This window comes from Charadrius vociferus, unplaced genomic scaffold (genome assembly GCF_000708025.1).
Source record: "Charadrius vociferus isolate BGI_N301 unplaced genomic scaffold, ASM70802v2 scaffold12, whole genome shotgun sequence".
In the NCBI taxonomy this organism is placed as follows: Eukaryota; Metazoa; Chordata; class Aves; order Charadriiformes; family Charadriidae; genus Charadrius; species Charadrius vociferus.
This window is the reverse complement of record NW_009647422.1, coordinates 1,157,630-1,173,581: the sequence shown is the minus strand read 5'-3', so window position 1 is coordinate 1,173,581 and position 15,952 is coordinate 1,157,630. Positions and strand designations below refer to the sequence as shown.

General features: G+C 45.6%; 1 protein-coding gene across 1 annotated transcript in view; it reads left to right on the top strand.

Annotated features, from left to right (window-relative positions):
• The window catches only part of OBSCN (obscurin, cytoskeletal calmodulin and titin-interacting RhoGEF), a 202,611-nt gene that overhangs the window by 168,970 nt on the left and 17,689 nt on the right, over positions 1–15,952 (top strand). Inside the window, exons 88-97 of the mRNA XM_009880514.1 lie at positions 5,778–5,890; positions 8,620–8,793; positions 9,682–9,758; positions 10,357–10,557; positions 11,125–11,185; positions 12,397–12,474; positions 12,618–12,790; positions 13,344–13,370; positions 13,891–14,043; positions 14,818–14,863. Coding sequence (XP_009878816.1) covers positions 5,778–5,890; positions 8,620–8,793; positions 9,682–9,758; positions 10,357–10,557; positions 11,125–11,185; positions 12,397–12,474; positions 12,618–12,790; positions 13,344–13,370; positions 13,891–14,043; positions 14,818–14,863 — 1,103 coding nt within the window. The remainder of the gene's footprint in view (positions 1–5,777; positions 5,891–8,619; positions 8,794–9,681; positions 9,759–10,356; positions 10,558–11,124; positions 11,186–12,396; positions 12,475–12,617; positions 12,791–13,343; positions 13,371–13,890; positions 14,044–14,817; positions 14,864–15,952) is intronic.

Below are 15,952 nucleotides of genomic sequence, written 5' to 3'. Positions count from 1 at the left end.
AGAATACGGCTCCAGCTCAGCTCCTTATGGACAGTTTCAGAAGTGTTGAAGTGAAAGAACCTGGTTTTAGGGAAACTTCCAACCCAGATTTAGGAGTCAATAATTTTGAGCAGTGCTCCTTCTCTTGCGTCCTTCCCTGAGGCTGAATTGAAACTTCAAAATACGTGTCAGTCTGGTGTTCCTGGTTGTTGGCTGAAGGACTTGTGGGGCGGAAATGGTCGCGGTTGAGACTTTAGAATTGGGAAACAGGCTGTTCATCAGAGTTGTGTCATCACTGCGGCGTTAGTCTGACGTACCTCAGCTAATATTGAAGTTCCTCATAGTGTGTAACATCCCTAAACAGGATGGAAACAGGGAGGAAAGTAGTGGTAGTAGCAGCAAGGGGGAGACTTGAGGTTATGTATAACCTGTATGTGTGTGTGTGTATATATATATAACCTGTGAATATATTTTCTTATTGAGAGATAGTGTGTTTCATGCCCTTCTAAGCCGTGCAGTTGTTGGCAGCTGCCCAGCTCGTAGGACAGCACCAGTCGGTGGCAATCACAGCAGGAACACCACGCAATCTAAATATTTATCTAGGGAAATAGCTAAAGATCTTCCACCCAGCCCGGTGCTGATGAACCCTGATGGGCAGTCTGGGATATCCTGTGAGAAAAAGTTGATTTTTCCGTCATCAAACCCAGAACTGAAATATTTTATAACCACTACGCTCATAGGGAGGACACTGAAAACAAAAATCAAGTGAGAAGTCTTCAAAGTGGGGGGTGATCCAAACATAGCCTTCAACTTTACCTGCTAAGGTCTGTCACAGGAATTTTCTTTCCTAACACCAGGAAAGGAGCAGAACCAGAACAGCTACAGGACATGCTCCTGTGGCAATGGCATTAAACAAGCCAGAGCCGTTTGTGTGTAAGTGTGCTTATTTTTTCTTGAACCACACGATGGTTTGACTTTCCACTCTCGCTTGGCAAGGAATCACATCATGAACATGATGAATGGTCTTAATCTGACACGCATTTTGTTTGTCTTTATGGTTATTTGAGGGTTTCCATAGATACCGTCTGTCCCTTTGTTGTGCCTCTTCAAGATTTGTGGAAGGTATATCGGGCAGGAGATCGGATGAAATGAGCTCCTGAGGTCCTACGATCCCATCCTAGCCTAGTTTCTTTCACCAGTGCTGACTGGGGATGAAACCGTGGTATTTATCTCCTGGGTGGCTGTTCTGCAAAGATATATGCTTGAAAATCCATTTTTATGTGTGGAAAGCTTTTGTCTTCTCTCTGCTTTTGGGTCTGTGAGTTTGCTGAGGCAGCAGTTGTATCTTCTTCTGCATAATGCGTCACTATGCACAACCGCTGTGCATTACTCTATAGACCGAGTGACCTTGCTTCTAGAGTAGCTTCCAAAGGCATAGTCCAGTACAAATTTAGGTCTCAGTTACCTTCCAGTACAAAGCCTAGCAAAAACATTTCAATATTGCAAAGTTGGACAAATACATTATTCTGCAAGTAGTAACTTTTCTGTCGTCCTCTCGGACTCATGAAGTCTCTGCCCATGAAGCAGAGCAGCCTTCCCTTCTTTCCCCTGCCCTTCTCCAGGGTCACTAGGTACCAGGCTGGTACCTGCTCGTTCCTTCTCCTTCCCTGGGAGAATGATGTCCTCCTTGCACGTAGGGGATGTACCAGTGCAATAGGTCACCGCTGGGTTCATTTCACTCATCTTAATCAAGGTAACTTTGACAGACCAGCCAATGTAGGGTTGAGTTGCGAAATGGATCCTTCATTCTGCTTCCTGAAGGAGAGGCTGGGGGTGTGTGCAGTGTGGCACTGTGTCCTCAGCCTGGTGAGATACATCTTTTTGAAGCGTGTTGTGCCAGCCTTCTTATTTCAAGTCTTAGCGATGTTCCTTCTTGCTGGAATAAGCATTTCCGCATCAGCGTGCTGCTCTAGGTGGGGAAAATGATACAATTGCAAATATTTCTGTGGGTTGGATGATGATGCTATTTTCTTTTTACCCTGAAGAGAGAAAAGCTGTTGTTCTTGTCTGTAGGAATGACTTCCCCACAGTCAGAGATGGAGAATTCTGTCCAGGCCTCGCTTCAGCGTGCTGACCAGGAGATCAAGACAGCTCTAAAGAAACTTGTGGACTCGGCATCGCTGCTGGTGACTCTTCCCCCGGGCATGCGAGGAGGAGCCGGTGGCCTTGGCCTTCCTGGGTCTGTTCCTTCAGACCACGCGGAAACCGCAGCCAGGCCCTCTGTGCTAGTTCATGAAGCCAGTACCCAAACCCAGACTGCTGCAGGTCATGGTAGGTTTGGCATGAATCTGTAACACGTCCCATGGGAGTCAAGAGAGACAAAAATATTGAACGCACCAATAATGATATTTTTTCCCTCGTTTTTCTGTTTTATTTGGAGCAGTTGCAGATTAAGAGAGAACGTTCAGACCCAAAGAAACGTGGGACTGTGGGTTGGGGTTAGGTTGGACACAAGTTTGAGGCAGAACTTTCTGGAAACAGAAGTTATTTGAAAACTGTGTCTGAAGTAGAGTTTGGTTTATCACCTGCCGAAAATGGAGGGATTGGGGATTTTTTCACCTTTGGTCTTTTGACCCTGGATTTGCTTCAAGTTTTTGGGGGGAGAAGGTGGAATGGGATCCCTCCTTTACATTTATAGAAGTCATTTGGGTTTTGGTTTGGTGGGGTGGGTAGGGGAGGTTGCTTTGCTTTTACGGTTTGCCGTAAACAACACCCCTGTATCGACTGCCGGAGACTTTCTGGGATGTTGGGCACATCAGGTTCACCTGCATTTCACTGGCCCTGGAGTCCAGTGAAGTCCCTGAAGTCCATCAAGTCCCTGGAGCCAGTCCTTGATGGACTCCTTAATAGTTTCCGTGTGATTAAAACCGATGTTGTGTGTGGTTGTGTCTTGACAGGAGAACAAGTCTTTTGTCTTTGTGTTGTTTTTTGAAAAAAACATGAATAAGTGGCCACCCTTCCTCTGTTCCTTCCGCTTCTGCTCTAACAACTTGTCTAAGCTGTCTCTGTGTCAAGTCAGAGTAACTGTCCTCCCTCAGTGTCAACGTAAAAGGATAATGTCAAGTAGCCTTCAGCCCTCAAACTCCAGATGCCGTTTAAAAAAAAGATATTCTTGTCTAAAACATAACAAGGATAGAAGCATTTCATGGAATCAGACCCGAAATAACTGTATAAAAAAATGACAGAGCTTTAAAACCTTTTTTTTTTTAATTATTATTTCTAGTAGGAAATCATCTATGAAATAATCCTCTGGTGAAGTGGGAAGGCTCAAAAATCATAAGTAAAATCTCAACTGGCAAATTATTTCCTTCATTGTAGCTACGGAGATAACAGAGTAGTGAATGAGATGGTTTTGCAGTCCTTTCATTTGAGAAAACTAAACATGTTATTAATATGGGGAATTATTTTAATAAGATGGAGACTTGACAACTGTCTCTCTGATCACATGCTTTGAATAAAAACACAGCAAATATTTCAGTAGTGCTGGCAATAGCAAAGCACAATCCCACCAACCCGGGATCTCTGATCCCACCAGTAACACCTTGAATAACCGTGTTTTCCATCCCAATTGAGCTGTTTTATGTGATTTCTAGAAACTGCTGCTTTTTTCCAAAACCAGCCGGCACCAGACATCCCTAGAATGCTCCCCCAAAAGGCCCTTCCTGGTGGGGAGAAGACTCCACTTGATTTAACCTTTTCTCCTCAGATGAAAAAGAAGATGATGGACTTTATCCTGTGGGGTAACTCCAGTGGTCAATAGCAAAAGACAATCAGGTGCTTTTGGAATGGAAGGTCAAACCATTTTTTGAAGATATATCTGATAAAATAATTAATAATAAAAGAGTAACACCTGAGCTGCCATCAAGCTCCACCATCTTTTGATTTCCTTGTTCCTATAAGCCTGAGATGTCAAACCTTGTTCTGATGTAATGTGGAGTTGTTTGAGGAAATTATCAAAGAACCCAGTGGAGGTGTACCAATGCTGATGCTGTAACACCACCAGGTCCTCCATATTAGCATGCCTCCATCTTATCTCCCTATTAGTTGAACCCCCAGCCAGGGCCGGCCTTGACCACCAGTTTTACAGTGCTGTCAGTTTACTGATTTCACTGATGGTGTCTGTGATTGCACCAGTGAGTCAAGAACTCTTCACATAATGTGAAGTTTAATTGAAACATTCATGTGTATGAAGCTGACGCTGGGCATCCCTGGAGGTAAAAAGATGTGTTGACATGGTGCTGAGGGACATGGTTTAGTGATGGACTTGGCAGTGTTCAGTTAATGGTTGGACTCAATTGTCTTAAGGGTCTTTTCCAACCTAAATGATTCCATGATTTCATTGTAGCCATGAGCTGGAACTCAAACACAGTTAAAGTATCTCCTATAAAGGATGCATTGAACTCACACTATCCTTCCAGTCATCCTATTTCTTCTTGTCCCTACGGACTGTCTTTCCTATGTGTGTCTCTGTCTGTTTCCTTACAGAAAAGTTAGCAATGATGTGCTGCCGTTCAGTCTCTGCTGTTATTCGAGCTCTTTGGCTTCATGTCATCTTCTCAAAAGGGCCAAACTCTCCTCTTAGCTTCAGTGATTGCACCCAGCTGAGGTCAGAGGGACTCAGTTCTGACACAAGGCAGACTAGAGCGAGAATCATAGAATGGTTTAGATTGGAAAGGACCTTGAAGATCATCGAGTTCCAACCCCCTGCCATGGGCAAGGACACCTCCCACTAGACCAGGTTGCCTCTAAAGGTTTGCTCTGGGTTTCAGGTGTGCCGTCACAGGGGACGTGTCTAACTTGCCCTATTTCTGCTGCCAGGCAAAGCACAAAGGCAGATGCCAGCTGAAGAACCAAGTGTGCCAAAGCCCAGCCCCGGTCCTCCCCATGAAGAGACGGCTGCCGGATACGAAAGCACTCAGGAGCGCACCATTCCTATTACCAGGTAAATACCCATCCCAAACCACAGATTTCTGAATGCGGCAAACTTTGTTGCAAGAAAAGCAAGTCCTCTGCAGTGGAGGAAGCAGGTGGTGACATGAACTGATTCTTGTAGGTTTGTTATTACTTTTAGACTCCTGGTCATGCATGCATTGGGCAAGAAGGATAGAAAAGGTTCCCCCAAACCAAAATTCTTGTATGAATGTTAAGTAAATAATGATTTGTCTGGTGGTTAAATACACAGATTGATGGCAGGGTGTAATCCTGTGTCTCTGTAAGTTTTATGTGACTGTGTAACGGTCTTTTCTCTTGGGCTTCATGAAAGAACATCACCAGCCACAGGGGCGGGCGACTGGTACAGACGAGAAGGAGATGTGGTCTGGGACGTACACAGTGAAGTTTATATTGAGACCACAGAGAGGACTTGTGTGTATAAGACTGAGCAGAAGACCCCAACAAGTAAGGAAAAGTCTTGTGTCCCTCTCCCACATCCCATGATTGTCATTGTCTTTTCTTTTGGTAATAGCTCTTGATGACTGGTTGTTTTTTGTTTTTTTTAATACTTCCATCTCTTGAGCAGTAACTGTTTATTAAACAAAAAGTAACAGGTAAGCGTGAAGATACGAAGCCTAAAAATAACGCTCAGTATAAAGAACCCCAAATATGTTGCTGTGATATCTTTTGATTTGATACTAAGCGAACGTCAGATTCTAAATCCCATTTGAGTAACTCAACCACATAAGCACACCACGAACAAAGCTGTGGTATTGTGCGCGCAGCAAACCCTTGTGTCTCACCAGGTCCTCCCTACATGCAAGTGACAATAGAGGACGTGCAGGTGAATTCTGGGGAGCGTGCCAAATTTCAGGCAGTCATTGAAGGAACCCCTCAGCCGACCGTTTTGTGGTTTAAGGTAAGTGCAGGTGTTTCTTTGGCTGAGAATGAGAACTACAGAAAGGACTGTAGAGTGGTATTTCTGGGCAGAATTTCTTTTGTTCTTTCATCCCACACCTCTTACATTGATTCTGGGTCATATCTATAGGTTTTGTTCAAGGAGCTGCAGTTCTCACTGGAACCACCAAGCACACATCTCACCCTGTCTCCATTGCCCAGAGAGGGCAACCAAGATGGTTTTGAGGACCAAGATGGGCAGGAAGGGAGATTGGTGTCTGTCTGAGAGCCGCCAAGATGTGTCCTGTAGTTTTGGGGTGGGATTAAGAGTGGATTATTCCAATTGTCAACAAGAGTTCCAGGCTCCGTATCTTTTCTGTAGCTAATTGGTAAAATGTGTGTGACAAAGAACAATGAATATCTCATGGAAAAGAAAGAGAAATCATTTGTTATTCCTCAGAATATTGTCTTGCCCCTGAAATAAGCCACTGTTGTTCTATGATTGTCTGTAACTCTCTGTCCAGCTAACTGTTTTGTACACAAAAGTTTTATTCCCTTTTTTTTTTCTACCGTCTGTGTGGGAAGTGCAGGGATGAGCGACTCAGACAAAATAACCTTAAAAAGCAGTCAAAAACACAGAGCCCTTTCCCACACACACGCACAGGCATCCACCGGAACACATTGAAAAGAGTAAGAACAAGACAAGAAGATATGATACACCCTGTTTATATTCTCCCAATCTCTGATGTTTTCAGCTCAGAGTTATCCCAACCTGGCTGAACTTTCACCTGTTTGCTATCCCACAGTGAAGCTCTCCATGAGCTCCTCCATTCTCCTCTTGCACCCATGCCAATACCTTGGCCATACGGTGTCCTTTGGCAAGGAGTTCAACCCAACGGCAGTATGCTGCCTGCAGTGCCACCTCTTTTTTTGGCTGTTCTGGACATATTTGTGACAAGCTTCATGTGTTGGCTCTTACATCTTGTACCAGGAAAAGTTAATCGCTGCCCACTCATGAGGCTATTCATAATTCCGTACAGCTCTATCGTGTCCTATCAAGCCCTTCCAGGCTGAAGAACTCCAACTTGCCCTGTCAAACCTCATCTAGAAGCTATTATAGAAAGAACATTGCTGCAGCAGTACCACGCACTGGGCAAACCCAGGATTTATAAGATGACGCTTTCTGTCTTGTTCTTCACTTCTTCTCGAATAATTTCTAACATCTAGTACTTTTTGAGTGCCGCCAAGCTCCGAGCTGGTGCTGCCATGCAATCATCTACTGTAACTCCAAGTTTTGCTCCAGTGTAATACGGAACAGCTCAGAGCCCGACATTTCATGTGAGGGAATAGGGTTGCATCACTTTCCATGTATCTGTATTATATACATTTCTCCAGCATTTTACTGCCCAGTCAGACGGTCTTATAAGGTCCTTTTAAAAATCACAGAATCAGACTGGTCAGGGTTGGAAGGGACCTCTGGAGCTCCCCCAGTGCCACCCCCTGCCAGAGCAGGGGCACCTACAGCAGTTGCACAGGACCGCGTCCAGGCGGGTTTGGAATGGCTCCAGAGTGGGAGACTCCCCCACCTCTCTGGGCAGCCTGTGCCACTGCTCTGCCACCCTCACAGCAAAGAACTTTTTCCTCACGTTTAGATGGAAGTTCCTATGGTCAAGCTTGTGCCCATTCCCTCTTGTCCTGTCACTGGGCACCACTGAAAAAAGACTGTTCCCACCCCCCTGGCACCCTCCCTTTAAGGATTTATAAGCATTGATAAGATCCCCCCTCAGTTGTCTTTCCTCCAGACTAAAAAGCCCCAAGTCCCTCAGCCTTTCCTAGTAAGAGAGATGCTCCAGTCCCCTCATCATCTGCGTAGCCCTTTGCTGGACCCTCTCCAGCAGTTCTCTGTTCTTCTTGACCCAGGGAGCCCAGAATGGGACACACTGCTCCAGATGTGGCCTCCCCAGGGCAGAGCAGAGGGGGAGGATGAGCTCCCTCGACCTGCTGGCCACACTCTTCTTGATGCCCCCCAGGATGCCATTGGCCTTCTTGGCCACCAGGGCACATTGCTGGCTGGTGGGCATCCTGTTGTCCACCAGGACTCCCAGGTCCCTTTCCACAGAGCTGCTCTCCAGCAGGTCAGCCCCCAACCTGTACTGATGCATGGGGTTATTCCTCCCCAGATGCAGTACCTACACTTGCCCTCGAACTTCATAAGGTTTCTCTCTGCCCAACCCTCCAGCCTGTCCAGGTCACGCTGTACAGCGGCACAGCCTTCTGGTGTGTCAGCCACCCCTCCCAGTTTTGTGTCATCAGCAAACTTGCTGATGGTACACTCTATCCCTTCATCCAGGTCACTGATTCATAGCATTTACGAATATACGGAGCAGCAAAAGTACCAGCACAAGCTGGAGACTGAGCAGGAGCAACGTAGCTGATCCTCGTGCTCCCTGAGCTGGCTGCCCAGGCATGCTGCACTGGGAGAGCCGAAGAATAAACCACACAGCCCTGGTGATCCCTCCCGAGCCTGTGTTCCTACCAATGGATTATGAAACAAAAATGCTACTGCATAGTGTGGAAGCAGAGAAACAGTTACCCATGGGAGGCTTCTTCAGCCAGGATTTTGTTTGTGAGATTTGCTAGTCTAAAAGGTCTATGTTGTAGCTCTGCTCCTGTATCTCGTTTCTTGAAGAGAAGAAACATCTCTTTCCGTCTTGGTTTTCCTGGTGCCAAAATGTCATTTCATTCTTTCAGGGCACATCATTGCTGACAGAGAGCGATAGGCTTCATCAAGGGAATGAAGGAACAACGTATTTCTTAGTTGTGGACAACGCTGTTTCAGAAGATGGTGGTGTTTACACCTGTGTTGCCAAAAATGCAGGAGGGGAGGTGTTGTGCAAAGCAGAGCTTATTGTACGTGAAGGTAAGGTCGTTCTTTCAGCTGCAGGGGTTGCTCCCACAGCCATTGCAATGTGTAGAATCATAGAATGATAGAATGGTTAGAGTTGGAAGGGACCTTGAAGACCATCCAGTCCCACCCCCGTGCCCTGGGCTGGGACACCTCCCACCAGCCCAGGTTGCTCAAAGCCCCGTCCAACCTGGCCTTGAACACCTCCAGGGATGGGGCAGCCACAGCTTCTCTGGGCAACCTGGGCCAGGGGCTCACCACCCTCACAGTCAAAAATTTCTTCCTAATATCTAATCTAAATCTCCCCTCTTCCAGTTTAAAGCCATTGCCCCTCGTCCTATCACTACATGCCCTTGTAAAAAGTCCCTCTCCAGCTCTCCTGTAGGTGCCCTTCAGATACTGGAAGGGGCTCTAAGGTCTCCCCAGAGCCTCCTCTTCTCCAGGCTGAACAATCTCAACTCTGTTGCAGTCATCTCCTGGTACCCATATGGCATCTGCTCTGCGCTCCTGTGTAGTGTTTGTATATTACCAGTATGGCAGGATCCAGTATAAGGGCAAATGGTCCAATGACCTACACATATACATACAAATGAGATTTTTTTTTCCTCTGCTTCAGACTATACGATGATCTGATACAATGGGCCACAGAAATAACTGGGGCCATGTCTCTGGTGGTGTTCTGCTCTTTCATTCAGCTCTTCTGATTTATGTCAGATGAAGATACAGCCCCAAAGTTCCTTTTGGCAGGGTCTGTCATCAAACAGCTCCACTAAATTCTGTGCAGATGTTTAGAGGATGCCTGGAATTTTTCCTGCCTTAAATTGTCCCGCAATAACTTTGCATGCTATTGGGAAGGCAGTGTTGTCTGAAGATTAACACTTATATTTTCCTTCATTTCCAAAGCTAAGAAAGACCAAGCAGAAAAGAAAGTGGCCACCAGGAGAAAGCTCCATTCTCTTTATGAGGTTAAGCAGGAGATTGGAAGGTAGGTGAAGTTTCCAAGTCTATAGTATCACAAACGGAGAATACCTAATTGCCCATCTGAGCTGCCGAGCGTGTGGAACCAGAGGCAGAGGTGGACCCAGCTGTGGGAAATTCGAAAAAGGTGAAAGTATTGGCAGAGGTGGGAGGTCACCCCATCGCGGGGGTGATGGAAACACTTCCTTGAGGTTTCTGATGGAGGATGGGAGAGCCCACACAGCCCGTAGGTCCAAATAGCTCCAGCCAGAAAAAATACCAGGATTGGTGCCCAGGTGTGGCTCCTCGGAAATCACAACCCCACACCGACGTCGGGACAAGCCCCGTGCACATCTAAGGGATCCAAGAGCATCGACCTTTCTCAGCGCAAGGCTGTATCACCTGAAACAGCTTTTCCCTTGAAGTGAACTCGCTGCTTAGTTTTAGAGACAACCAGGAGAGGGCAATAGCACCTCACATTCAGGAAAATCAGCTTTTGGCGTTGGAGAATTTAAGCTCTGTGCAGTGGGGAGCTGTCAAAGGCTGGGAGGTGGGAAGGTCTACACCTGCTGCGCAGAGGGCTTTGAACCAAGTCTGAGCAGAGCTTGTCCTCTGATTTTACACAGGGGCTGCTTCAGTTTTGTGAAACGAGTTGTGCACAAAGGGAACAGAGTGTCTTGTGCTGCCAAGTTCATACCTCTGCGAAGCAAAACGAAGGCTCGAGCGCATCAAGAGAGGGATATTCTTGCCTCTCTGTCCCATGACAGGATTACCAGGCTCCTGGATCAGTTTGAAACGCGGAAAACACTGATTTTGATTCTGGAGTTGTATCCTTTTCTGTGCTGCTTCTCTGAGGAGGGTGGGAAGTACGGGGCAGAGCTCATTGTTTAAATAACGAAGCCATTACACATTTTTACGTTTTGCCTGAGTGCACAATTGTTCTCTGCACTGCAGGACAGGATAGCTCTGTGAGCTCCTTACTGAAGTACTATGTTTCTGCTGGTTTGGGAAAAATGATGATACTTGTATTGACAAGTGCGAATGAGTTATTAAGCACCAAAATCTCTTTTCTGAAATGTCTGGAAGTGAAGGACTCCGTTTCCACGAGGTCCAGCCTGGGTGAGCACTGGGAAAATGCAGGGCAGAGCAGAAAATCCCATAACCAACAGGCAGATTTTGGCACAAGCAATTCCATGCTCCTGCGCATAGGGAGCACAGGTTTAGAGCAGCCCAATTCTATTGCATTTCTGCAACAGAGATTTTAATGAATTGCATGCGCATCACATTACCGGGGATCACCTGGTGAATTCTGCGCTGTTGTCAGGATAGAGGTAGTTACAAAGTGAAAATAAGTGTTTAACTGTAGTTCTGTTTTGCCTTAATGCCGTTGCCAGATGCTCCAACGAAGAGCTGCTCGACCGTTTATTCAAGAAGAGCGTTGTCACTGAAGCAGAGGTAATCTTTCTTTCTCATTTGAAAGTCCAGAGTTGGCGGGTACCACCAGAGGACCTTCCATTTTCCTTTGTGAATATGAGGAATGTCTTTGAACCAGTGATAATCTGTGAAAACAGAATCAGCCTTTAAAATGTGTTCCCATCAGCTTTTATTACTGAGCTGAGTTTCTTCGGGGAATAACTAGAAACAGGCAGTGGTTTTGACCACCAGCACAGCCACGTTGGATGGGGCTTTGAGCAATCTGGTCTTGCGGAAGGTGTTCCTGCCCATGGCAGGGTGGTTGGAACTCTATGTTCTTCAAGGTCCCTTCCAACCTAAACCACTCTATGATGCTATGATTCAGCTTTATACAAGTGATATTTGCTCTATTATCATCTTTTCTTTGCTATCTGTCACCTGGAGCTCCTGTATCTTCACTTGTTCAATACTTTGTCCCATCACAACTGTACTTCTATCCACTCCCTTTCAGTCTCCAAACCAAGGGCTGAAATTATGGTTTCTAAGGCATTTTTGGAGATCCTTGGTGCTCAAAGTTCCAAATGGTTCACATCTCCCATCTAGTAGCCAGGTGTCCCGTATTTAAAGGTAAAACTGATTTTTCTTAGAAATACTCAGAGGGAAATACCATAGAATCATTGAATGCTCTGGGTTGGAAGGGACCTTTAAAGATCAGATGTCAGCTAACACTACAAAATGTCAAAGGTAGACAAGGTTCCAAAGCTCAAGCTAGCTGTAAATCTGCACTCCTGGTTCAGTCATAGTCGGATTTATCTACACGCAGTCAAGAAAACAGATTTACAACATAGTTTTAAAATGCATTTGTGGTTTAAATGAGTTTGCCTGATTTACACCAAGCCAGAGCTGAGTCTGAGTTCGATCAATTAGACAGTGGAGGAGTTTTATCAAACTTGAGCATTTCTGTATCTCTTTTTTGTGCGTTTGTAGGGTTGTGTTTTTTAAAAGTAAGGGCTTTTTCTCATGTAGAAGGCTCCAGCGGGGCACACACGAGGAACAGCTTCACTCCATGGGGTAACGTTTGGTTCACATCTTATTTCGATTGCATGACTAATATAAGAAGTTCATTCTAGTTTTAAAAGTCTTTCTAGATCAATCTCTCCCTCTCTCATATATTAAAAATGTTGGCAGAATCGGGGACCCTCTTATTTACTATTAGTGTTTAATAATTGTTTAATAATTGATTTATTTTTTAGGTCAAATTGTATATCAGGCAAATTTTGGAAGGAATCAAATATCTTCACGACAACAACATCCTTCATTTGGACATTAAGGTAATGTGCAACAGCAGGTCCAGCGTGTCATAGCCTCTTGTTGGTCGGGGAATTGGCATTCTCTATTTGAACTATTCTCACAACTGAAAATATTGCCTGCTTTCAAGAAAAGTTTCTCCCTTTTATTTTATTTCCTTTGCTAGCCGCTCAATATCCTCATGGTTTATCCGGAAAGGGAAGACCTTAAGCTGTGTGACTTTGGATTTGCTCAGAAGATCACTCCCTTTGAGCCTCAGTTCAGCAAATACGGGTCTCCGGAGTTTGTCGCCCCAGAAATTGTTTCTCAGTCACCAGTGTCAAAAGCAACCGATATCTGGTAACCTGTCACCTTTCTACAAAGCTTTTGCCCCAGACGGCCTCAATTTCCATTTATTGTTAATAAGCAAATGGAGTAGTGATAATAATACAGGAAATTGAAAGTGAACACTGAGAATCCAAAGCCCGTCAGGGCTCTTCAAAGCTCCTTCTGTCTGTTTTGTTCAACCATAATTGAACTCTGACGGCTAATTAATGCAAAGGAGCATCTTAGCGAATTTGATCTTTCTTAGAAGCAGCAACTAGGGAGGATGATCCTAAGCGGCTTTCTAGAAAAGGCAAACAAGCTCCAAAAAGAGTATTTTGATTCTTCCCCTCTGTCCGTGCTTTAAAAATGGAGGATTACTGGACAGCAATTATAAAAAATGCCGAAAGTAAAAAAATTGAAGGGTGAAAGCCGTAGCTCTTGGGATTTATTTTCCTCAGAAATGTGGGGAGAAGGTGGTGATCTCACTGCGGTAGGGGTGTCTGGTGGCAGGAAAAGGGGTTGCGTGCTCGAGAAGAAAGGACAAACAGCGACGAATGCCTGACATTTGCGTTCCCTTTCTCCTCAGGGCTGTTGGTGTCATCACGTATTTAAGGTAAATAAATCTTCTTGGAAAGACTCATTCAATATCCCTTTGTTCAGTCAAAGCCCTCTGATACCTTCAGGTGAGGGATTCGAGTGAAGCATTGAGTCCTTCTATAACGAGGGCGATTTCTCTTGTGATCTTCACCTTTACCCTCTCTTTCCTGGTTGCCCAGGGCTTTGGTCGTTGTCCCTGCGTGAAGACCTGCCAGCTGCTCTCCTTGCAGTTAGGGATGAGAGCGGTGGATGAGGTTCGGTCTTCTCCTTGCCTCTTTTAGCCAACGCCCTACCGTAGCTGTGCAAAATCAAACCCTTAATTCCTCTTCTGTGAAACGCGGATAAATGATTCAGTTAAGTGCCGTGTGGGGTGAAAGATGCTCTCTTGGTGGACGCACTGCTCACAAGCGAGTCCCACGCGTGGCATCTCTTGCACATTTTTAAGCCCCATGTCAGCGTTTGTGCTTCTGTCATTTGAACAGCGAACAAAAGCCTAAAGTCTGTCTCCTTTTATTTTATGGTGTTCAACAAACAAGCCTAACGTGCAAGTCTCCTTTTGCTGGGGAGAACGACAGAGGAACCCTTCTAAATATCCAGAACGGGGAAATTTCATGGACCGTTCCTGATTTTGTTCACTTGAGTGAAGACGCGAAGGACTTTATAAAAGGGATCCTGCAGCAGCACCCCAAGTGAGTGCACTTTAGTGTTTCCTCCGCAACCAGCGCGCAAAGGTGTCGGTGGCTCAGCAGGCGGATCTCAGCTCATCAGAGCTGCGGTTGTTTTGAACAGCAGAAAGCTGAGGGAGATGTGGTGCGTTATGCCCTAATTCTCCTTTATTATTCCTCATTACCCAAAAGCCAACTTGGTATTTTGCCAAATCGGCCCGTTTCTGGTATGGTAATGTCATTACTCCCTGACCCCTCTGGGCAGATGAGTTTCTGAAATGGCATCGAGAAGTGGGAAGAGCAAGGACTGGTAAGGAGGGAGTTATGTGAGAATTAGATAATATTAACCGCATTCATTAAGCAATTGCAAGTACACAAAGCAGCTTGGAGGCAGGTTCACAGGCGCTTGCTTTTTAATTTCATTTCTGTTCTTTCTGCCTGCTGCCAAAGCTATTTTTGCTGTGGCCACCTAAAGAGTCAAAGTCTTAGGGTTTTTCAGGAGCAGTGGTCTTACGGCTGCTCTCAACGCCCTTGGATAGGCTCCCTGCAGAGTGCCATGGATGAGGATCTGCAGGGAGTCCCAGACTGAAAAAGAAGGATCGGTTCACCTCAAGGGAAGGAAGCCTTGGGTTGAAAGCCCCTGTCTGTCCGTTTGGCTTCTCAGCTCTAAAGCAGCAGCCTGAGGACATACACAAAAGTGTATGCATGTGTCCACGTGAAGCAGGGACCTTCAGGGAGATCTTGTGGTTGCTGTTGGAAGGGACACGCTTCTAAAACAGTGATCTTTTCTCTTATCAGAGCCAGGCCCAGTGCTTTGGACTGTCTTTCCCACAAGTGGTTCATGGTAAGTTTGTCTTGGTTCTTTCTGAGAGTCATTAATTAGTTCATTTATTAGAGTCATTGCCTCTCTACTCCACTCTTGTGAGACCCCACCTGGAGTACTGCATCCAGCTCTAGAGTCCCCAACATAAGAAGGACAGGGACCTGCTGGAGCATGTCCAGAGGAGAGCCACAAAGATGATCCGAGGGCTGGAGCACCTCTCCTATGAGAAGAGGCTGAGAGAGTGGGGTTGTTCAGCCTGGAGAAGAGAAGGCTCCGGGGAGACCTTGTGGCCTTCCAGTACCTAAAGGGGGCCTACAGGAGAGCTGGGGAAGGACTTTTTCCAAGGGCATGTAGTGATAGGATGAGGGGCAATGGCTTCAAACTGGAAGAGGGCAGGTTTAGATTAGATATTAGGAAGAAATTTTTCACTTTAAGGGTGGTGAGGCACTGGACCAGGTTGCCAGAGAGGTTGTTGAGGCCCCATCCCTGGAGGTGTTCAAGGCCAGGTTGGACGGGGCTTGGAGCAACCTGGGCTGGTGGGAGGTGTCCCTGCCCATGGCAGGGGGGTGGAACTCGATGATCTTCAAGGTCACTTCCAACCTAATGATGGAAATTCCATTTTATGATTAAAAATATTGAGGTTGGAAGAGACCTTTGGAGGGGCAGCTCTTAAAACTGCTTGATATTATTTGCTTGTTTATTTGTCATCTTGGTCTCCTACTTTCTGTCATACAGAGAGCTCAGGAATGGCTCTCCACAAAGAGGAGACACATTGGTGTTTACACGCCAAGATGTCTTTCCTGTCAAAAGACAAAGATTACTACTGACGTGAGCAGATATAACACATCTGTGTGGAATGGAAATTGAAGGAAGTTGTGGCTTTACAGAGCAAATTTATGGTTTATATTCCAATGCCTTAAATTGCTAAGAAGAGAAGAAAAATTAGAAAAAAAAAAAAAAGAATTTAATGACATGCATTGAACAGGGCTTGCTTTTATTGCTGAAAAACTGAGATTATCTACAATTTAGCCATGAGGGGATTGTAGCATTTGGTCTATTCTAACTTCCCTAAATTAAACAATTCTAGAAGGAGGGAATCCTAAAAAAAAA